The sequence below is a fragment of the Notolepis coatsorum genome (genome assembly GCF_963971535.1).
Source record: "Notolepis coatsorum genome assembly, chromosome: 9".
Taxonomy (NCBI): domain Eukaryota; kingdom Metazoa; phylum Chordata; class Actinopteri; order Aulopiformes; family Paralepididae; genus Notolepis; species Notolepis coatsorum.
Window position 1 is genome coordinate 37868490 of NC_140173.1, and position 24258 is coordinate 37892747.

General features: G+C 41.8%; 1 protein-coding gene across 1 annotated transcript in view; it reads right to left on the reverse strand.

Annotated features, from left to right (window-relative positions):
- plpp4 (phospholipid phosphatase 4) overlaps positions 1–24258 on the reverse strand; it is a gene marked incomplete at both ends in the record, with an annotated part of 297227 nt that overhangs the window by 240507 nt on the left and 32462 nt on the right. The window contains one exon of the mRNA XM_084321842.1: positions 11613–11703. Within this exon, the coding sequence (XP_084177968.1) occupies positions 11613–11703 (91 nt within the window). The remainder of the gene's footprint in view (positions 1–11612; positions 11704–24258) is intronic.

A 24258-nucleotide genomic window follows, 5' to 3' on the forward strand; every position in this document is an offset into this window, starting at 1 on the left:
AGGGGTTACCATAAGCTTGTCGCTGTCCCCGTTCAAAACCCCAGAGCCTGAACAGGGTTAGGATGAATTTGTCGCTGTCGCTGTCCCCGTCACCGTTCAAAACCCCCCAGCTGCCAGTGGCTAAACGAAAGAGGCCGACAAATGGTTCACTTTTGTCCGACATACAATTGCAAAATATTTCAGCAGAGGACGAGTTTTCAAGTTTCTTTAATAGTTGTCATACAGAAGTACAGAATACTTTCATACAAAATGCTTCTTACTGTTACGCTCCAGAGACTGTGCTAGACAAGATAGTATCAAATAACATAGTATAGCATGTAATTTAGAAGTAGAAAATGAGGTCACAGTGTTCAGTATAGACATATGTACAATGTTCGATGCAGAATAGACGTAACTGAGTTACCGTATAATATACAATACTATGCAGTGTACTAATGTACAGTACTATATAGTGCAAAGCAGAAATGGGATGAGGTACAATTTAGGTACAATTTACAGTAAGGTGTACGAGTTGTAGTGCAATCCTTCATCAATAAATATAAAGTGTGGGGAGTGGGTGCTACAGTGTGTTTGTTTAAAGTGGGTGTGTGCTATAAAGTGTGTGGGGTGGGTGCTACAGTGTGTTTGTTTAAAGTGAGTGTGTGCGTGTGGATGTGTGTGCTATGTGCGTTTGGTGGTTGTTGTTGTGTAGTGTTCATTGTTCGTTTAGCAGCCTGATGGCCTGGGGATAGAAGCTTCTTCTGAGTCTTTCTGTGCTCGCCTTGAGACTCCGGTATCGCTTGCCTGACCGCAGCAGTTCAAAGAGGCAGTTGTTCGGGTGACTGGAGTCTTTAATGATTCTCTTAGCCTTGCCCTTGCAACGCTTGTTGTAAATGTTCTGGAGGGTGGGGAGCCCCCCTCCAATTGTGCGTTCGGCTGAACGTGTCACTCTTTGTAGTCTGCTTCGGTCTTGTGCAGTGCTATTCCCAAACCAGGAGGTGATGTTGCCAGTCAAGATGCTCTCTATTGTACATGAGTAGAAGTTCTTAAGGATCTTCTGACTGACTTGGAACTTCCTTAGGCGCCTGAGGAAGTAGAGGCGTTGTCGTGCCTTCTTCACAACACTGTCAATGTGTGTGGTCCATGTCAAGTCCTCGGATATGTAGGCTCCGAGGTACTTAAAGCTGTTGACTCTCTCAACCGGTGCCCCGTCGATGCTGAGGGGGCTGTAGTCCTTGACCCCCGACCTCCTGAAGTCCACAATCATCTCCTTTGTTTTGCTGACGTTCAGGGAGAGGCTGTTTTCCTGGCACCATCCCGCCAGGACCTTGACCTCTTCCAGGTAGGCCCTCTCGTCGTTGGCAGAGATCAGGCCCACCACCACTGTGTCGTCAGCAAATTTGATGATTGTATTGCTACTCCGCTGAGCCACACAGTCGTGTGTGTACAGGGAGTAGAGGAGGGGACTCAGAACACAGCCCTGGGGGGCCCCTATGTTGAGGGTGATGGATGAGGAGGTGCAGTTGCCTGCTCTCACCACCTGGGGTCTGCCAGTCAGGAAGTCTAAGACCCACTGGCAGAGGTCATAGTTCAAGCCCAGGTCCCTGAGCTTGGCTATGAGTATGGAGGGGACTATGGTATTGAATGCCGAGCTGTAGTCGATGAATAGCATTCTCACATAGTTCCCCTGCCTCTTGTCCAGGTGTGATGATGCTGTGTGCAGCACATGGGCTATGGCGTCCTCCGTGGACCTGTTGGGGCGGTATGAAAAAAGCGGGGGGTCCATGTTGATGGGGAGGGAGGAGCAGATGTAGCCCTTTACTAGCTTCTCAAAGCACTTCATGGCTATGGAGGTGAGAGCTACAGGGCGGTAGTCGTTGAGGCAAGCAGGCTTGGATTTTTTGGGTACAGGGATAATAGTGGACTTCTTCAGGCAGGTGGGGATGACAGCCTGTTCTAAGGACAGGTTAAATATGTCAGTGAATACCGGGGCCAGTTGGTCGGCACAGACTTTTAGGACGCGGCCGGGGATGCCGTCCGGACCTGCTGCCTTCCTGATATTCACTTTTTTAAAGGTCCGCCTCACCTCATGCTCTGTTACCCTGAACACTGAGTCTCCATCAGCAGCAGACCCCCCCCCCCCCCCCCCCCATTGCCGTGGCTTGTGGGCTGGTGTTGTTATTACCAGCATCAAACCTTGCATAGAAGGTATTGAGGTAATTTGCTAAGGAGATGTCACTGTTCAGTTTGAGGGAGGCGCCTTTGTAGTCTGTCATCGTTTTGAGCCCCTGCCACATAGCTCTAGAGTCAGCCTGTTCAATTTTATCCTTGTAGCGCCGTTTGGCCTCTGTCACTGTCCTCCTTACGTTGTATCGCACCACCTTGTGGTCATTCATGTTGCCTGCCACTAGGCCGTCGTTGTATGCTTTGGTGCACGCTCTCAGAGCTTCACGGACGGATTTGTCTACCCAGGGTTTTTGATTTGGGTAAACTCTCATTGTGGTAGTGGGGATTGTTTCTTCCACCATAGTACGAACATAGTCCAGCACTGTCTCCGTGTAGACATGAATCTTATCTGTGTCGCGGAACACGATCCAGTCTGTGCAGTCAAACGCAGCCTGGAGCGTCTCCTCTGACGTCAAATCCCATTTCTGCACCTCTCGCGAGACTACGGGAGTGCTTTTGATTCTCTGTTTGTACTTTGGTGAAAGGAAAATGGACGTGTGATCTGACTTACCAAAGCCACTAGCAGAATGAGCAAAAGTCTTACGAAAAGGTCTAGCAAAGCCGGCAATCAAGCTGATGATTATGCAGCTTGAATGTTCATGTTGCTAATTGACTTTCCAACCTACCAACTGTGGTCTCAGAAGGTTAATTGGAACGGCCTACAGGGAAAATCTGCCTTACCTCTCAACCTACGACAGTCGTTGATCGATATAGTTAAACACAGCTATAGTATTTTTGAGTACGGAGCAGTTTGTGATCGGATCAATGAGCGTTTACGAACGCCACGGACAGAAGATCCCAGGAAGAAGTCCGTTGTGATTGAATTATTCTCACATTTTAGTGTGAATTTGGAGGCATACAGTATATGGGCCATGAATGAATAAATGAATGAAAACTTCACTGAAATGTACATGTGCCTTATATGACAAATAAAACAAAACAGAGCAGTTTGTGAGTTTAATTGTGTGTATTGAGTCGTACTGTATTGTACCCATTCTGCAATCTGTTAAATAAACATTTCATTCATTCATTCATCAATATTTTATTTCACTGTAAACATTTTGTTATCTATTCTATTCTACTATTTTATTGCACTGCACTATTTTATCTTACTATTTTTATTATTGTCTATTTAAAACTGAATCAAACCATAAATACTGCAGAGGAAGGATGGCAAAATGTTAGGTGTTAATACTGTATGATCAACTACTGTACTGTTTTTTTTTGGGCGAATAAACTCACCATATAGTTTCCTTGAGTTGTTCCTATACTCTGTTATTTCTTCATTGAAAAAGCCCTTCTTTGCCCCTTTAATCAAACTATTTACATAGTTTTTGTGTTTCTTTAAATCTAGGAAAGCCTGGTCTGTCCTGGACTTCTTAAATTGTTTAAAAAGAGTGTTCCTTATTTTAATAGCTTTTAAAATGTCATCATTAATCCAGGGCTGTGTCCTCTGCTTCCTGGGTGCTAATCTGTCAACCACTTTAAGAAATGTTGTTTTAAAACCGTCCCATGCTTTTTCAACCTCTTTGCAGTGCATTACATGAGACCAGTCCACACCCCTTAAACCATCCAGGAGCATTTCCTTGCTGTAATTTTTTAAAGATCTGATTTTGATGTTGTTGTGACCCTCAAAATGACCCCTCTGTACCTTTCTGGTACAGAAAATTGCAAGGTGATCACTGCATAATCAACAACGCCGCTGTTTGTTATCATTTGTTTATCAGAGACCAGCATTAAGTCGATTATGGTCTGAGAAAGGGAGGTAACTCTGGTAGGTTCAGTGATGAGCTGGTGCAGGTCAAACAATTTACTATAGTTCAGAAGGGATTTTAATCCAGAGCTCTGTTTAAGTAAATCCATGTTGAAATCTCCCATGACAACAACTTCAGATTTCTCAAAATCTGTGCACTTGGAGCATATCTCCTCTAGATCATCATAAAAGTTGCCCTGATCTGGTGGCCTGTAACAGACTCCAAAAATAATTGGTTTGCTTTTGGGTAACAGAATATCAAGCCACAGCGCTTCTACCGTGTTGTGTGCAAGATCTGATTTAATATTAAAACCAATGTCAGACCTAATATAAGCACACACACCTCCGTTTCGGTTTCGATCTTTCCTTACAATTATATAGTTCTCAATCTCAATTTCGGAGTCGCTTATTGAACTGAGATATGAAACTGTACTGTATTTGAATCAGCTAGTGGACCAAAAGAGCTATGCAAGGCTAAATAATAACGTTTAGATAATAAAAAGTTTTTTTTTTTTTCAAGTCAGCTTTATTTGAACTCTGCAGAGGAAGGACAAACTTTGCAATGTATACTCCAGACATAGCTAGCGTTCCAGTAAGGTTCAATCCTCCCTTGTTGACAAGCTTATTGGTTTATCAGTCAGTCATGCCTGCAAAAAAGAAAAATTGTATGAAGCACAATCTCAGGAAGCTCATACAGAACCAAGTGTTTCACTGTAATGTACATGTACCTTATATGTGACAAATAAAACAACAATACAGTACAGCTCAATACACACAATTGTTAAGGGGATGCAGACCAGAGAAAGACTTTCGCCTTGTTTTAATCAGGGTCCCCCATTTTCAATTCATAGTGATATTTGATGTATTTGATGATGATGATGTTTGATGTATTCAGGGCCATTTCACGTTGATTAAACGTTACACATTACATCCTGCTAAATGAACGTTAGCTAATGTTACAGTACGGCCAGCCTTGCGGTCGCATTCATAACGATAACGTTAACTTGACAGCAAATGTGGATATGCATTTGAGCAGTTGCAAGTGTTAGTTGATTAGTTGATTGTCGTTCTGACATAACTGCAGTAAACAAACTAACGTTAAACCTAAGTTAACTTACCAGTTAATTCAGTACATGATGCACAGGACGTGATCAAAATAGTCGACGGGTCCATCCAGTTACATTTTCCCCCAACTAGAGCCACAGTCTGCGAATCAGAGGCAGAGTAGGGGCGGGTCTTCGGTGCCAGCAAGTTCGGTTGTCTCAACGTAAAGAATAATACTGTACATCTTAGCTGATTATCCATAAAAAACGCACGTTAATCGAAAATCGAAAAATATCACACCATTACTGTACCAATGACCAAATAATCAACAGAAAAGCATTACATTGCAAAATAATATGTCCATGTCTCACACACACACACACACACACACACACCGGTGCGCTGGATGGATATAATTCCAACTTGACTTTGCGCCTCCTGGCGGCACAAAACAGAAGCCGCACCCACCCTAATAAAACCATTTGATGAGGGCGTTAACGGGCGGTAGAGGCCGTTGGAATGACGGTAGAAGGGACCTCCATTTCCAATGCTATTACTGTACTTAATGTCAAATTACAGAAACATCAAATACATTTACAGATTACAACATTTATTTAATGGTTAATATTTTGATAAAAGGTAATTTACTGTATTTGTATGGCATTTACACTTAAAGTAGAAAAACAAAAGTAATCTGTAAAATAATACAGTGAATTTCCCGTGAAAAAACATCTATTTTTTACAGTGTATCCTACATCCCCCCATGCTGCTATGGCACCTGCATGGGGATTAATAAAGCAACGTTTGACTTGACATGACTTCACACACACACACAGATATATCTCTCTCTCTCACACAGACACATATAATTAGTATTACCTATCCTACTGTACCCCCCCATGCTGCTCTCTCTCTCTCTCTCTCTCTCTCTCTCTCTCTCTCTCTCTCTCTCTCTCTCTCTCTCTCTCTCTCTCTCTCTCTCTCTCTCTCTCTCTCTGTGACAGGTACAGTGGGCTCGTTAACATCCCCTCAGTCGGTCCTCCTCACTGTGTATTGCTCCCTCATGAAGACCTGTAGATCTCAGCGGCTGCCAGTCGGTGCCCTCACCTCCGACTCATTAGGCAGGACGGCCTGGCAGCTTCAGTGTCTCTCTCACACACACACACACACACACACACGCACGCACGCACGCACACACACACACACACACACACACACAAACACACAGACAGACAGACAGACAGACAGACAGACAGACAGACAGACAGACAGACAGACAGACAGACAGACAGACAGACAGACAGACAGACAGACAGACAGACAGACAGACAGACAGACAGACAGACAGACAGCAGACAGACAGACAGACAGACAGACAGACAGACAGACAGACAGACAGACAGACAGACAGACAGACAGACAGACAGACATACAGACAGAGACAGACAGACAGACAGACAGACAGACAGACATAGACACACACAGACTCTCTCTCTGTCTCTCTCTGTCTCTCTCTGTCTCTCTCTGTCTCTCTCTCTCTCTCTCTCTCTCTCTCTCTCTCTCTCTCTCTCTCTCTCTCTCTCTCTCTCTCTCTCTCTCTCTCTCTCTCTCTCTGGAGGACGGCCTGGCAGTTTCAGAGTCTCTTTCAGTCCTCAGTCTCAGAGACCGGAGGAGGAGGACGCACCTCAGAAACCACTTAGAATCCAAAGCAATACTGAGTGGAAGTCAGAAACATCCGTGACCCCACGACCCCACCAGTCTAATTATAATAGGAGCAGTCACACAGTCACCACCTCCTCTCTATGTAGACCCCCATGCCATATGAACTCTGTTACCCATACTGTACGAACTCCGTTGCCTATACTCAATGTATACCTGCCTACTGCCTTCACTGTCTACAACTGCCTTACACTGTAATCATAACTACCTACCTCAAACTATAGTCTATATAGTCTCTGTTTGATAGCCCTGTACAATAACAGTGTGTATACTGTGTTTATATTAATCTATATCTGTTTATATTCCTACATGTATTCCTGTCTGTATATATATATATATATATATATATATATATATATATATATATATATATATATATATATATATATATATATATATATATATATATATATATATATATATATATATATATATATATATATATATATATATATATATATATATATATATATATATATATATATATATATATATATATATATATATATATATATATCCCTCAGAAACGACTGTCACCCTTGAGCAAGGCACTTAACCCTTAATTGCTCCAGTGGGGCTGGCCAACAGTAGAAGACAGTGGTTCGAAATGACCGTAGCTCCCTTGTGTGTTATTATTCCTGTTATTACTTGTGTGTTATTATTCCTGTTATTACTTGTGTGTTATTATTCCTGTTATTACTTGTGTGTTATTATTCCTGTTATTACTTGTGTGTTATTATTCCTGTGTTATTATTTGTATGTTATTATTTGTGTGTTATTACTTGTGTGTTATTATTTGTGTGTTATTACTTGTGTGTTATTATTTGTGTGTTAATACTTGTGGGTTATTATTTGTGTGTTATTACTTGTGTGTTATTATTCATGTTATTACTTGTCTAACTAACCTTACTGTCATGCACTTGTCCTAATAAACTAACCTATGCTGTAGCACTCAACACTTTGATGAACATTGTTACTCAGCTGATAGAGGTGTACCCTTCCTGATGACTTGTTGTACAAAACGTGTAAGTCACTTTGGATAAAAGCGTCAGCTAAAGTGGTTCTCAACTGGTCTAGCCTCGGGACCCAACATTTTCCTTAGTCATTAAGTCGCGACCCAAAATTTTGAACCACTATGATTTATGTAAAAAAAAAGATATTTGCAGTAATACGCAATCTTTCAAAACATGAAATAAACACAAAAAAGTGCAACAAAAGTGCAACTATTGATAAAAACCCAATGAAATAAAAGAATAATAAATAATATATGCTTCTTAGCAGATTTCTTAGCTTAACATAACAGACCTACATTTGGGGGAACTAATGGGATAACTGAGTTTGCAACAAAAGTGCAACTAGGGCTAAAACCCAATGAAATAAAATAATAATAAATAATATGCTTCTTAGCAGATTTCTTAGCTTAACATAACAGACCTAAGTTTGGGGGAACTAATGGGATAACTGGGATTGCAATAAAAGTGCAACTAGGGCTAAAAACCCAATGAAATAAAATAATAATAAATAATATGCTTCTTAGCAGATTTCTTAGCTTAACATAACATACCTACGTTTGGGGGAACTAAGGGGATAACTGGGGTTGCAACAAAAGTGCAACTAAGGGCTAAAAACACAATGAAATAAAATAATAATAATAATAAATAATATATCCTTCTTAGCAGAATTCTTAGCTTAACATGCAGGGGACTAATGGGATAACTGGGGATGATGTTTGCTCCTGACAAGAGTCTCAAAGTCTGGGGTGATTGTAGACAAAGCAACTCTGAGGTAATGGTCAATGTCCAATCTGTTCCTCCGCTTTGTCTTCAGCTGGACCAGAGCTGAGAAGCCACTTTCACAAAGATAGGTAGTGGAAAAAAAAAGTAAAAAAAAAAAAAAAAAAAAACACATCCGCGACCCACTCAAAATGGCCCCGCGACCCACTTTTGGGTCGCGACCCACCAGTTGAGAAACACTGAGCTAAATGACAAAATGTAAATGTTAATGTTGTGTGTTAGTATTCCTGTGTTATTATTTGTATGTTATTATTTGTGTGTAATTCTTTGTGTGTTATTATTTGTATGTTATTACTTGTGTGTTAGTATTCCTGTGTTATTATTTGTATGTTATTACTTGTGTGTTATTATTTGTGTGTTATTACTTGTGTGTTAGTATTCCTGTGTTATTACTTGTGTGTTAGTATTCCTGTGTTATTATTTGTGTGTTAGTATTCCTGTTATTATTTGGGTGTTATTACTTGTATGTTATTATTTGTGTGTTATTACTTGTGTGTTATTATTTGTGGGTTATTACTTGTGTGTTATTATTCATGTTATTACTTGTCTAACTAACCTTACATGCACTTGTGTGTTATTATTCCTGTTATTACTTGTGTGTTATTACTGTGTTATTATTCCTGTTATTACTTGTGTGTTATTACTGTGTTATTATTCCTGTTATTACTTATGTGTTAGTATTCCTGTGTTATTATTTGTATGTTATTATTTGTGTGTTATTACTTGTGTGTTATTACTTGTATGTTATTATTTGTGTGTTATTACTTGTATGTTATTATTTGTGTGTTATTACTTGTGTGTTATTATTTGTGTGTTATTATGTGTGTGTTATGCTTTGTGTGTTATTATTTGTGTGTTATTACGTGTGTTATTATTTGTGTGTTATTACTTGTGTGTTATTATTCCTGTGTTATTATTTGTATGTTATTATTTGTGTGTTATTACTTGTGTGTTATTACTTGTATGTTATTATTTGTGTGTTATTACTTATATGTTATTATTCATGTTATTACTTGTGTGTTATTATGTGTGTTATTACTTGTATGCAGGGGTGTAAAGTACTTGAGTAATTGTACTTCATTACAATACTTAAGTACTGTTTTGGGGGATTTGTACTTTACTCAAGTATTATTAGGTTTGTATACTTTGTACTTTTACTCCTTTACATTTCAGAGAAAAAAAACATACTTTTTACTCCTTACATTTAAAATGCAGACCTACAAAGTACAAAGTACAAATCTCACAGGTCCAACCATTTTAACTAGTATATTTTAATTGTTTATCTGGTCGAACGAACGTTAACGTTATTAATCCTGCGACTGCAGGTAAACAGCCAATCAAATCCCCATCAATGGAAAATGAACCCGCCCATACCCATGCTGATTGGTCCTTGTGCAACACTAGAAAGCGGGGATCTTTGATTAAACACCTGCTATCAGAAGAATAGACAGTCAGATCCGCATTATGCTGTGGTTAATATTGTGATATTATTCAGGGTACTCCAGTATTCTGTCTTTAATATTGTGATATTATTCAGGATAATCCAGTATGCTGTGGTTAATATTGTGATATTATTCAGGCTGTGATGTGAATGCCGTCCATGTTAGTTTACCTTCAATGGAGAAGTGCATTAAATAATTTGTATGCAAAAAAAAGTGTCCTCTGTTCTTTCATTTCAGCATTGTCTATACACCAGCTGATGATTTCACTAATTGGCTCACCTCTTCAACTAACTCACCTGGTGCAATGTATAGTTAAAATGTAAACTTGGCCCACGATGGAATGAGTTAGACCCCTGGTCTATCCCTTTAAAAAAAAACTTTTACTTTTTAGTACTTAAGTACATTTAAAATAAGTACTTTTTTACTTTTACTCAAGTGTGTTTTTAGAAAAGATACTTTGACTTTTACTTGAGTCATATTTTGAGACGGTACCCATACTTTCACTTAAGTATAATTTCTGGGTACTTTTTACACCCCTGCTTATATGTTATTATTTGTGTGTTATTACTTGTGTGTTATTATTTGTGTGTTATTATGTGTGTTATTCTTTGTGTGTTATTATTTGTGTGTTATTACGTGTGTGTTATTATTTGTGTGTTATTATTCCTGTGTTATGTATGTTATTATGTGTGTGTTATTACTTACTCACACTGTTAGTTATTACACACTGTAACGGAGTGTGAAACAGAGCATGAGGCTGAAACAGAGCATGAGGCTGAAACAGAGCATGAGGCTGAAACAGAGAAACACTGAAACAGAGCATGAGGCTGAAACAGAGCATGCGGCTGAAACAGAGAAACACTGAAACAGAGCATGAGGCTGAAACAAAGAAACACTGAAACAGAGCATGAGGCTGAAACAGAGCATGAGGCTGAAACAGAGAAACACTGAAACAGAGCATGAGGCTGAAACAGAGCATGAGGCTGAAACAGAGAAACACTGAAACAGAGCATGAGGTTGAAACAGAGCATGAGACTGAAACAGAGCATGAGGCTGAAACAGAGCATGAGGCTGAAACAGAGCATGAGACTGAAACAGAGCAACACTGAAACAGAGCATGAGGCTGAAACAGAGCATGAGGCTGAAACAGAGCATGAGACTGAAACAGAGAAACACTGAAACAGAGCATGAGGCTGAAACAGAGCATGAGGCTGAAACAGAGCGTGAGACTGAAACAGAGCATGCGGCTGAAACAGAGAAACACTGAAACAGAGCATGAGGCTGAAACAAAGAAACACTGAAACAGAGCATGAGGCTGAAACAGAGCATGAGGCTGAAACAGAGAAACACTGAAACAGAGCATGAGGCTGAAACAGAGCATGAGACTGAAACAGAGCATGAGACTGAAACAGAGCATGAGACTGAAACAGAGCATGAGACTGAAACAGAGCAACACTGAAACAGAGCATGAGACTGAAACAGAGCATGAGACTGAAACAGAGCATGAGACTGAAACAGAGCATGAGACTGAAACAGAGCGTGAGGCTGAAACAGAGCATGAGACTGAAACAGAGCGTGAGGCTGAAACAGAGCATGAGGCTGAAACAGAGAAACACTGAAACAGAGCGTGAGGCTGAATGAAAGTGACTCAGGTACCTAGACACGCCTCCTTGATCTCAGTCTTATCCGTCCGTCGGATTATCTTCACCACAAATATCACAGCCAGTGGCGTCAGGAAGGAGATCGCCTGACAGCAGATGGAGACAAAACATGTATTAGACAATACAACAATTAGTTCCAAACAAGTAATTGCAAATGAGACTTTTAACACTATGTATCACTCTGCCGCACAGGTGTTCTATTAATAACCGTTAATTAGGCAACGGTCCAAGTTCAGGTACTCTGCCTGCAGCCTCGTACCTACCACCGAATCACAGCCACTCTGTGATATTGCTTAGTTAGACTTCTTAGTCCTCCCCTTTTCATCTTCTGAAAACCATACCCTACAACTTACATCTACCTTCATCAGGTGCATCCTACCTGCCCCTCCTTCAGGCCTACCTGTCCCTCCTTCAGTCTCCCCCTTCAGTCCTACCTGTCCCTCCTTCAGTCTCCTCCTTCAGTCTCCTCCTTCAGGCCTACCTGTCCCTCCTTCAGTCTCCCCCTTCAGTCTCCTCCTTCAGGCCTACCTGTCCCTCCTTCAGGCCTACCTGTCCCTCCTTCAGTCTCCTCCTTCAGTATCCTCCTTCAGGCCTACCTGTCCCTCCTTCAGTCTCCTCCTTCAGTATCCTCCTTCAGGCCTACCTGTCCCTCCTTCAGTCTCCTCCTTCAGGCCTACCTGTCCCTCCTTCAGTCTCCTCCTTCAGGCCTACCTGTCCCTCCTTCAGTCTCCTCCTTCAGTCTCCTCCTTCAGGCCTACCTGTCCCTCCTTCAGTCTCCCCCTTCAGTATCCTCCTTCAGTCTCCTCCTTCAGGCCTACCTGTCCCTCCTTCAGTCTCCCCCTTCAGTCTCCCCCTTCAGGCCTACCTGTCCCTCCTTCAGTCTCCTCCTTCAGTCTCCTCCTTCAGTCTCCTCCTTCAGTCCTACCTGTCCCTCCTTCAGTCTCCCCCTTCAGGCCTACCTGCCCCTCCTTCAGTCTCCTCCTTCAGTCTCCTCCTTCAGTCCTACCTGCCCCTCCTTCAGTCTCCTCCTTCAGGCCTACCTGTCCCTCCTTCAATATCCTCCTTCAGTCTCCTCCTTCAGGCCTACCTGTCCCTCCTTCAGTCTCCCCCTTCAGGCCTACCTGTCCCTCCTTCAGTTTCCTCCTTCAGTCTCCTCCTTCAGTCTCCTCCTTCAGGCCTACCTGTCCCTCCTTCAGTCTCCCCCTTCAGGCCTACCTGCCCCTCCTTCAGACTCCTCCTTCAGTCCCCTCCTTCAGTCTCCTACTTCAGTCTCCTCCTTCAGTCTCCTACTTCAGTCTCCTCCTTTAGTCTCCTACTTCAGTCTCCTCCTTCAGTCTCCTCCTTCAGTCTCCTCCTTCAGTCTCCTCCTTCAGTCTCCTCCTTCAGTCTCCTCCTTCAGTCTCCTCCTTCAGGCCTACCTGCCCCTCCTTCAGTCTCCTCCTTCAGTCTCCTCCTTCAGTCTCCTCCTTCAGTCTCCTCCTTCAGTCTCCTCCTTCAGGCCTACCTGTCCCTCCTTTAGTCTCCTCCTTCAGTCTCCCCCTTCAGGCCTACCTGTCCCTCTTTCAGTCTTCTCCTTCAGTCTCCTACTTCAGTCTCCTCCTTCAGGCCTACCTGTCCCTCCTTCAGTCTCCCCCTTCAGTCCTACCTGTCCCCCCTTCAGTCTCCTCCTTCAGTCTCCTCCTTCAGTCTCCTCCTTCAGGCCTACCTGCCCCTCCTTCAGTCTCCTCCTTCAGTCTCCTACTTCAGTCTCCTCCTTCAGTCTCCTCCTTCAGTCTCCTACTTCAGTCTCCTCCTTCAGTCTCCTCCTTCAGTCTCCTCCTTTAGTCTCCTCCTTCAGTCTCCTCCTTCAGTCTCCTACTTCAGTCCCCTCCTTCAGTCTCCTACTTCAGTCTCCTACTTCAGTCCCCTCCTTCAGTCTCCTCCTTCAGTCTCCTCCTTCAGTCTCCTCCTTCAGTCTCCTACTTCAGTCCCCTCCTTCAGTCTCCTACTTCAGTCTCCTACTTCAGTCTCCTACTTCAGTCCCCTCCTTCAGTCCCCTCCTTCAGTCTCCTACTTCAGTCGCCTCCTTCAGTCTCCTACTTCAGTCTCCTACTTCAGTCCCCTCCTTCAGTCTCCTACTTCAGTCTCCTACTTCAGTCCCCTCCGTCAGTCTCCTCCTTCAGTCTCCTCCTTCAGTCTCCTACTTCAGTCCCCTCCTTCAGTCCCCTCCTTCAGTCTTCTACTTCAGTCTCCTCCGTCAGTCTCCTCCTTCAGTCTCCTACTTCAGTCTCCTACTTCAGTCCCCTCCTTCAGTCTCCTACTTCAGTCTCCTACTTCAGTCCCCTCCTTCAGTCCCCTCCTTCAGTCCCCTCCTTCAGTCTTCTACTTCAGTCTCCTCCGTCAGTCTCCTACTTCAGTCCCTTCCTTCAGTCTCCTACTTCAGTCCCTTCCTTCAGTCTCCTACTTCAGGCCGTCCACACACCAGAATTGTATAGCTTGGGTCAGATTGTTGCAGTCAGTCCCCTTCCCTATGTCTCTGGCTTTAGATTATGTTAAGAGTAATTCCATCGTAACCAGTGGTGTAAAAAGTACCAAGAAATTATACTTATGTGAAAGTATGGGTACCGTCTCAAAATCGTACTCAAGTAAAAGTCAGAGTATCTGGCTAAAAACACACTTGAGTAAAAGTAAAAAAGTTTCTTCTTTGAAATGTACTTAATTAAGTACTAAAAAGTAAAAACCTTTTTTTATTGCAAGGGATAGACCAGGGGTCTCAAACTCATTCCATCGTGGGCCAAGTTTTCATTTTAACTACACATTGCACCAGGTGAGTTAGTGAGCCAAGAGGTGAGCCAATTAGTGAAATCATCAGCTGGTGTTTAGGCAAGGCTGGAATGAAACCAAGCATACACTCACACAAGGACCAATCAGCATGGGTATGGGCGGGTTCATTTTCCATTGATGTGGATTTGATTGGCTGTTTTAAAATAAATTCCGGCCTCAGGATTAATAAATTAATAACGTTAACGTTAGTTCGGCCAGAGAAACAAATATACTAATTAAAATGGTTGGACCTGCTGGATTTGTACTTTGTACTTTGTAGGTCTGCATTATAAATGTAAGGAGTAAAAAGTATGTTTTTTTTCTCTGAAACGTAATTGAGTATAAGTACAAGTATACAAAGTACAAATCCCCAAAAACGGTATGTGGTAAGTATTGTAACAAAGTACAATTACTCAAGTACTTTACACCCCTGATCGTAACACAATCTTTGAAAAATAGGGTCTAACATCAGGAAGGGATCTCTGCTCGCTCCTGTTGACCCCAGGCACCTCCCCCCCCCCCTCTGTTATGGATTAGTCTTTTAATATTTTCATTTCATTTCATTTCAAACCTTTATTTATACTCGTGAAAGCACTGAGGTTTCCATCATTTACAGTGATGACGAGTTAACACAAATATCATAACAGTTAATAATTACAATGAATTACAATTACTACAATGATGGATTAAAAACAATTACATGATTCAGTACATAGGTCAAGTGCAATGCCTTTAAACTCCATGAATGACGGGAATGTTCCGAGCTTTAGAGTCTTTTGCAGGGTATTCCATGTGTATGGAGCATCGTAGGAGAAGGCAGATTTTCCAAGCTCAGACCGAACTCGAGGCACCCTGAGCACAAGCCGATCATTCGAACGAGTTTGGTAGGTGACAGCACTCCAGACCAACAAAGATGTAATATAAGGTGGAAGTTTGCCAATAATTGCTTTGTAGATCAAAAGATACCCATGATAACTACGTCGCAACGAGAGAGATGGCCAGCCTACCCTCTCATACAAAAGACAATATTTTTTAATATTTTAATATAGATAATATGAAGCCGTTTATATAGATCAAGTATTTCCAGCTGCAAAATTCATTACATTTCTTTATATTCATCCAGATTCACATTTACATTAAAGCTAATAGATCTTCCTTCAAGTTGCCTTCAAGGACGGGTGCAATATCCTTTTATTCATGATGTCTAATTTACACAACCCATCACTGGAGATTATACAATCTGCGTGGGAGGGCGAGTAGGCCGTAGGGGGGTGACTTTGAATGCAGAACAATAGGGTGAAGCCCTGGAAGGGGTACATACAGCCTCAATCGGAGAACAGGATGTATCTGCATTTGGCTATAATGCCGCTGGTTCATGGAATGAACTCCAACAGTCCTTAACCTCTTAAGCATCGGACGGCTCGATGACTGGCTGTCACGCGTGTGCGTGCACGTCACGTTTGGCCGGGTCCTGAATGGACCAGTCACCTTGAAAATTATTGACCACTTTTGTAGCCAATGCAATTCTGGAGCCAGGGGAGTCCCAGGCGAGGGCTGATTGCAACGAGAAAGACAAAGAAGAAGCCGTGGAAGTCCTTGTTTTGACTAGTGCTTCAGAATCAATGGCAGCGGACAGCCATTTTTGATAATCATGCCGAATTAACGCCGGTACACACTTTACAAAAACCTTTGTAAAACACAAATTGCCCATGGGATTGTTATAAACTTTGGACCTGTACGGTAGATAAGACTTCACGCTATGGAACCGTTATGTTTTCCAGCTCCTACCTCTCAGCTGGAACTCAAAAACAGGCATCAGGCAACAAGTAAACAGAAATGTAAGTAAACAAAACCTTGTGTAGGACCACCAGGACGTGTCTTTTAACACTTTAAGTGCCAAAAACGTGTTTAGGCGTCCTTCCCCGCCATGCTCAAGTTGCAGAGGACGCCGTAACTCGTCTTTAATATCAATATTTCAAAAATCTGTGATCGGAATCATATTTTCCATCCGCAGCCTTCACACACAGTTCTGAGCTCCTCTCAAACCTCTAGCGGTTCAAGAGCGCCATCTGGTGGCCGATCGGCAGAAGCGCCAAACAGGAAGTTATGTGGTTGAAGTGCTGATCGTCCATATTACTTCCGGGCACTCTCTATAGGTCCCGGGACTCGATCTCGACACAATACATAGCGATCCGTTGCCAATAACTCGATAAACAACATGATTTGGACGTATATAGTATTATACAACCTGGAAATAGATAGCCTATTTCTACATCCCATAATAGGAATATTTCAGTTCCACGCTCATCGTCCAACGGCGCGAGGAAGATACGGTAAGATTCAGCATTATTTTTGAACGTGTTCGATATAAACTGCTCTGATGATCATATCACCCACACTAGATGAATGATATAACGCTGCCCACGGAATTATAAACGATCCCCCGCCCATCCGGTCATCATCAGATGATACGTAGAAACTTCTAGAAGTACGTCCAATTGAAACTTTTGATCTCGCACAGATTCCTACCAAACTGTATTTCATCATCAATATAATGCATTTGGGGCTATAAATCACGTTCTGGAGAAAGCTGCAGAAAGAGATGAAAACATACTTATACTTTAGACCATATTTTACTATGAATATGTGAATGAAAAAGTTTAACGTTGCTACACAATGAACAATACATTGAATGGGCCCTAATAATGGCAATTTAGCAATAGAATTTAAAAAGTTATAGCCCTGCAAAGAAGGGGAACTTTTCCCTAGACAAATAGAGCTGGCAAGGGATGGTATATCATGAATTTAGCCTTAGGCAATCAAAGTGTTAAGATGCTTGAGGAAAAAATGGCTAATATCTAATATTGCATGGGAGTTACCATGGAAACGCAAACTCTGTGGTCGTCAGAGGGAGATCTGCAGTGAAACGTTCCAGTGATTATGATGATGATGATGATGATGATGATGATGATGATGATGATGATGATGATGATGATGATGATGATGATGATGATGATGATGATGATGATGATGATGATGATGATGATGCAGCAAGTGACCCCTCTCAGAATAATTGGTATGAAATTGTCTCATTTTCTGGCAGGGAGAGGTGTGATGTCTAATACACAAACACACATGTCTATCTGTCTAACACAGCGTTTCCCAAACTTAGGGTTGCGGGCCAAAATGGGTCGCGGACCCCTTTTTATTGGGTCGCCAATAAAAAATAAAAATACAAATAAATCATAATTTTTATTTTTATTTTCTTTTATAAAAAAGCTGTAGATGTGTTGATTCAGTTTGGCACCACTTACTTCTGGGTTTTCTACTCTAGCATACCTGAAAAACAAATACAGAAACAGACTAAATGCTCAGCATGACCGCAGAATAGCACTTTCAAAAACCAAGCCCAGAATAGATCTGCTGGTTGAAAACTTCAACCAGCCACATACCTCTCATTAGATTTCATTGTGCCATAGGTGAAATATTATACCCCTTCTAGCATGATGTCAGGTCAGTAGAATTTTTAAATAAGTCAGTACAAATTAATCAGGATGTTGCTCAATGTTGGGGTTTAAGGTTGAGGGACGGAGGGAGGGGGTAAGAAATGGAGAGTTGAAAAAGGGGTGAGAAATAGAAAGGAGAGTAGAACATGTTTGTTCATTTAAAAGTGTTACAAAATTGTATGTACATAATGAGGTGGTGAGCAACTTAACATTACACTCTGATTATTACTGTGATGTACTTTTATAATTAAATAAATACATTTCATATGCATTTGAAATCCATGGTTTGTTGTGTTCTTTATCAGTAGTTTATAAATGTATGTTATGGCAATTCATGATGTATTTTTGTAAGTTTGGGTCCCGGGGAAACACCAAATTTATCTTTTGGGTCTCGAGCTGAAAGGGTTTGGGAACCCCTGGTCTAACACACGCACGCACACACACACACACACACACACACACACACACACACACACACACACACACACACACACACACACACACACACACACACACACACACACACACACACACACACACACACACACACACACACACACACACACACACACACACACACACACACACACACACACACACACACACACACGTCTATCTGTCTAACACACGCATACACACACACACACACGTCTAACTGTCTAACACACACACACACACACACACACACACACACACACACACGTCTATCTGTCTAACACACGGACGCACACACACACACACACACGTCTATCTGTCTAACACACACACACACACACGTCTATCTGTCTAACACACACACGTTTATCTGTCTAACACACACACACACGTCTATCTGTCTAACACACACACACACATGTCTATCTGTCTAACACACACACACACACACACGTTTAGCTGTCTAAAACACACACACACGTTTATCTGTCTAACACACACACACACACACGTCTATGTGTCTAACGCACACACACATGTCTATCTGTCTAACACATGTGGTATATTGACTTGAACAGACTGTTAGATCAACCCTGAAAACCGAAAATATCTGTGTTAATAGTTAATTCAAAATAATGCTTTAATAAGTGAACTGTAGCATGCATTACATGGACTCTCAGAGTGATAGAGAAAGAAAGATGCACAGCGTCAGTATTGTGTGACATTCCTGAGGAGCCTTCAGGCAAAACCGCTACACAAGCCCTATTAAGGGAATGTTAAAAGGTCTGAAGTCATCAGACCTCCTCGCTGTTGAACCTGGAAGAAGACACCAACAAGGAAGTCAGGGGGGGCTGACCAGCCTCCCCCAGAAGGTAATCTAAGGAGAAAACGCCATATATGGAAGCAAGGAAACTATGGGGGGAAGTCAGGGTATAAAACAATGTATTTGGTGAGAGAGAGGCCAGGCCAGCTCATGACCTGCCACGACCGTTCCCCAGGGGGTCTGAGTCCTGCGCCTCCATCTCCATCGACCATGGTTCTACTTTGCCGATGTGTAAGTAAACTGTATATGAAATAATCACTGTTTGTGATAACTGTATATGAAGATGTCTATCTTAGACCAGGTTTACCATGTGGCGGCAACAAGTACTATTGGTCTATTTCATACATAACATGAATACTATTAATGTGCAAGACTGTCTTGATGTGAGAGCCACCGTGTCTGGGCTATTGTGATTAACCTCATCAATCCTTTTGTACAATCATGTATTATGCTGAATACATTCCTGTATGTAACTAATGCATTATCCACTCTTGGCCGCTCTGCAAATAAATGAGTTTGGACCATAGTTCCTGTTGTCTGGCTATACACGGTTATTTCTCATCTGACTAAGTCAGATGAGGACCATGGTTCTATGTCGCTCTCCTTTTCCTCCATCCAGTTAGCAACCTCATTGTGCTGCAATTAACCGTAGATAATACACGACAGAATGGTGCCGTTTTAAGACCCGGTCTGACTTGTTCACATAATGAGCAAGCAGTAAAAAAAGAGCCGGGGGTTGGGGATTTGCAGTGCAGAGTGGTGGCTGTCTGGATGAAGGAACGAGGGGTGAATAAGAAAATTGGTCGTGTAAGCCACAGTAGGGCCCAGGGTGAATGTATTATTTGCGTACAGAAATGGTGGAGTGATGTTAGATTTAGACTGTCGACCTGCTTGCTTGGGGTTTTATTGCAGGAAATACGAGCAGCGTATTTGTGCCATGCCATGGTGAGCAGGAGGATGGAACTTTTTTATTTTTTGTTGATTATATAGAAGCGACGGCCCGACGAGTAGTTATTAGTCATATTTTAGGGACAAGCTAGGGCTGATGTTAGGCTGCGCTGAGGAAATGATTGACACAGGGTGTCGAGTTAGGAGGCTGCGTGGATTGAGCAGACCTAAGTGAGGGAAAGTATACGAATTTGTATGACTGTCTGGTGAAAGTAATAGCTTACGGTGATCCAAAGCACATAGGATAGTTTAGGTAAAATACTTGAGGGGACACGGCGAGGAGCGGTAGAACGTGGATTATAGTTACAGAGATGCAGGAAGTGGGACTATGAGGTGGCTGGACAGTGATGGACAATGATTTTAGGGTTAGGTAAAAAGTGTGATGAGTGTGTAAATGTGGGAGTCTATACCCTGTTAGTGGGACGAAATTTTATTATTAAATATATGACTGGGCTCGCCGCTCGGAGGACTGTGTATGACGCGGGAGATTAGGAAAAATATGGGTTTTTTTAGGATATGGACACTAGAGGATGTTCAGTGAAAAATTTTTAGATGAAAAGTCGGCTTACACAAGAATCTTGATGGTTATAAATGTTGCGCCATGTAATCAAAGGCCTCGCACGGGGAATTGGTTTGTCTGTTTAATGTGATGTGTAAATGTATGTGATCAATAGCAAGCTTGACGAGGGTTGTTATGTTGTTGAACGTGGATCAGAACGATACGAGTCTGTGGATCATATTGGAAGTTGGGGCTAACTAGCTTAGCTGTGGAGAAGACCACGGTGATCTATAGACGTTATGGCGGCGATGTGAGAGATTTAACGAAACACTGTGGGGGCATTTATTGTCAAGAAGCGGGTCGAGTGGTTCGTTGATGTGATTGTGGCCGTTTTAATGGTTATATTTAATGCGGTAACAATTGTGTACGATGTTATGGTGAAGGAAAGATGTCGCTGGTTGATGACGTCATAGTGTTGAGAGGAGTGTTTGAACATCCTGGCTGTGGAGCCCATATGGAGCCAGGCGGAGAAAGGGTAGGAGAAATGGTTTATGATGACTCGTGTTGATCTGTGTAACGGTGTTGGTATATGAGAATGTTTTAAATTCTTTTATGATAGTTTGTTCTTTTAAAGTAGTTTGTTGTTTAGACATGTGTAAGTTGTTTAGAGTTGGCTTGGTACTGAGCGGATTGAATGAATGTACGGATCTCGAACAGCACGTAACGCGCGGCTCCCGGGAGGGCGTTGAACATCACAGCAGGTTGGATAGCTACTTAGCTGGTATGAGAGTTTGGGAGATAACGCCGTGGAAAGGGCTCGTGCAATATTATGGTTAGAAGCGGCGTAGTGGCGTTGAGTGAGCGATGTTTATGTATGGAGCGATTGTGTGATAATAACGTTGATTGGGAGTTATTTGCAAAAGTTGGTCGCTTCTGACGTCATGTTGTGGGAGCTAAAGGGGATAGCATCAGGGCTGGCTAGGCTATTAGCTTGCATGCAGCTGTTTTGTGAAATTGCGGGCGACATGTGTGATGATTAGAGTTTTTAAAGTGTTGGTTAGGAAGTGTTAGACAGCGCGGTGGAGATTGTTGCATTGTATTAAGACGAAACGGAGTGTTTTGTGGTGATAGTTGTACTTTGTCGCGATACATCGTTCTGTGTGCGCCGTTTGCGCTAGTGCGCATGCGCGGATCGCTGTTTTTCATTCATTCGCTCTAGGAAAAACGGGTGAGTTTATATTTAGCTTTTTGCTATATGTTTGTATATTGTACATTGGGTTTTGTGTAAACAGTAGAAGTGATGTAACATGTATGGTGGTTAGTTCAAACATTGCAGTAAGTAAGTAAGTAAGTAAGTAAGTAAGTAAGTAAGTATTTATAAAGCACCTTTCATACATGTCATGTAGCTCAAAGTGCTGTACACAATTATAGGCATATATAACGACAAAAGTCATAGTGATCAGTTAAGATCAAAATAAAAAATAATAATAACAAAACACACTGTATCCTATATAATTGTATTTGAATTCACCTTGTTTTTCTGTTTATTTACATTGAGTACAGCTTGTGTTATATTACGTTTTATTGTATTTTCTTGTATTTTTCTTTTTTTTATGGCCATCTTGGTCTATGTCATTTGTTAAGTAATTGGTAAAGTATATTATTATATACTTATTGTTATGTGTCTTGTAAGCCCATATGGGCTGGGCATACATCTGTATGTAAGACACGAAAATAAAAAATATCAAATCAAATCAAATCAAATAGTAACGTAAAAATGAAAATAACGTAAAAACAGTCATTTGCTTACCAGTTTGGGAGAACAGGTCCGCACAAACATTTCCGCTCAGTGGCAACCGGAAGTGCACTAAACCAATGCACTTGTATGGTAGCAATGTTTAGCTCTTATAACGCTAGTGTAGTTACGTTTTTATCAGTGGTCATAGTTGGGTCCATAGTGCTTTACCAAGTCCCATGGATCCATCAGTGGCCGTGTATTGTGGTAGAAAGAAAGAAAAAGAAAAACGTATAAAGAAAACAGTCTAAAGTTTGAAAGTTTGGGAGGTCCGCAAAAACACGCCTTCAGCTCAGAAGCTGAGGCGTGTCAAAAACGTTTGAAAAAACTGGAGGCGTGTCTCCTATTGTACCCATTCCTTCATCTAAAAAGTTTGAAAGTTTGGGAGGTCCGCAAAAACACGCCTTCAGCTCAGAAGCTGAGGCGTGTCAAAAACTTTTGAAAAACTGGAGGCGTGTCTCCTATTGTACCCATTCCTTCATCTAAAAAGTTTGAAAGTTTGGGAGGTCCGCAAAAACACGCCTTCAGCTCAGAAGCTGAGGCGTGTCAAAAACTTTTGAAAAACTGGAGGCGTGTCTCCTATGTACCCGTTCCTTCATCTAAAAAGTTGGGTCCACAAGGCTTATCCTAGCCTCATGGATCCATCAGGTTTTTCCAAGCCATAACTATTTGTAAGCTAGACTGTATAGGTACGTTTTTAATTTTCCTTTAAAAATGTGTATAGAGCTGGCGTTTCTGATGTGTGTTGGTAGTGTGTTCCATAGTTTTGGGGCATAGTTGGCAAATGCCATACTTCCTATCCTTTTTTGGTTTCTGGGCGTGTCTAGTAAACCTGTAGTGGATGACCGTAGCGTTCTTGAGGGCAGATAACTAACTAGGGAATTTGCTATGTATTTTGGGCCTTGCTCATTAAGAGCTTTATATGTTAGGAAAAGGACCTTAAAATCAATTCTATGAGTTATTGGAAGCCAGTGCAGAGTGGCCAGGACTGGAGTGATATGTTCTCTTCTCCTTGTATGAGTTAGTAATCGAGCTGCAGAGTTTTGGATAAGCTGAAGCTTCCCAATGGTTGCTTTGGGAAGACCAGTGAACAGTGCATTACAATAGTCAAGCCGACTTGATACAAAAGCATGAATAAGTTTCTCTGCATCCTTTTTATTTACGAAAGGTCTTACTTTCGCTATGTTTCTTAGGTGGAAGAATGACGTTTTCATGGCCTTATTTATATGAGATTTAAAGGTCAGGTCTGAGTCCAAGATGACACCTAGGCTTGTAACCTCAGTCTTTACATAGGATGACAGACTCCCCAGGTTTTTACAAAGCACTTCCCTTTTCGCTTTTGGGCCGATCAATAGGATTTCGGTCTTGCTTTCGTTTAATTTTAGGAAGTTATTGTTCATCCACTTGTTTATTGCTAACAGACAATTTGTAATGGACTGTATGGCTGTAGTGTTATTTGGTTCTGCGGAGATATATAGTTGTGTATCATCAGCATAACTATGGAAGCATACATTGTGGTCTCGAATGATGTCCCCGAGGGGCAGCATATATAGTGAGAAGAGTAATGGACCAAGGCAGCTTCCTTGTGCGACTCCAAAATTGCTGTCATATTCCTCGGATACATTATCTCCAAGCTTAACATAGAACCTTCTCCCCTTAATGTATGTTATGAGCCAATTTAGTACATGATCGGAAAAGCCAACCAGTCTTTCAAGACGACTGATCAAGATATTATGGTCAATCGTATCGAACGCTGCACTAAGGTCCAATAGGACAAGAATTGAGACTTTGCCAGCATCGGAGTTTAGCCTGAGGTCGCTAACTATTTTGGTA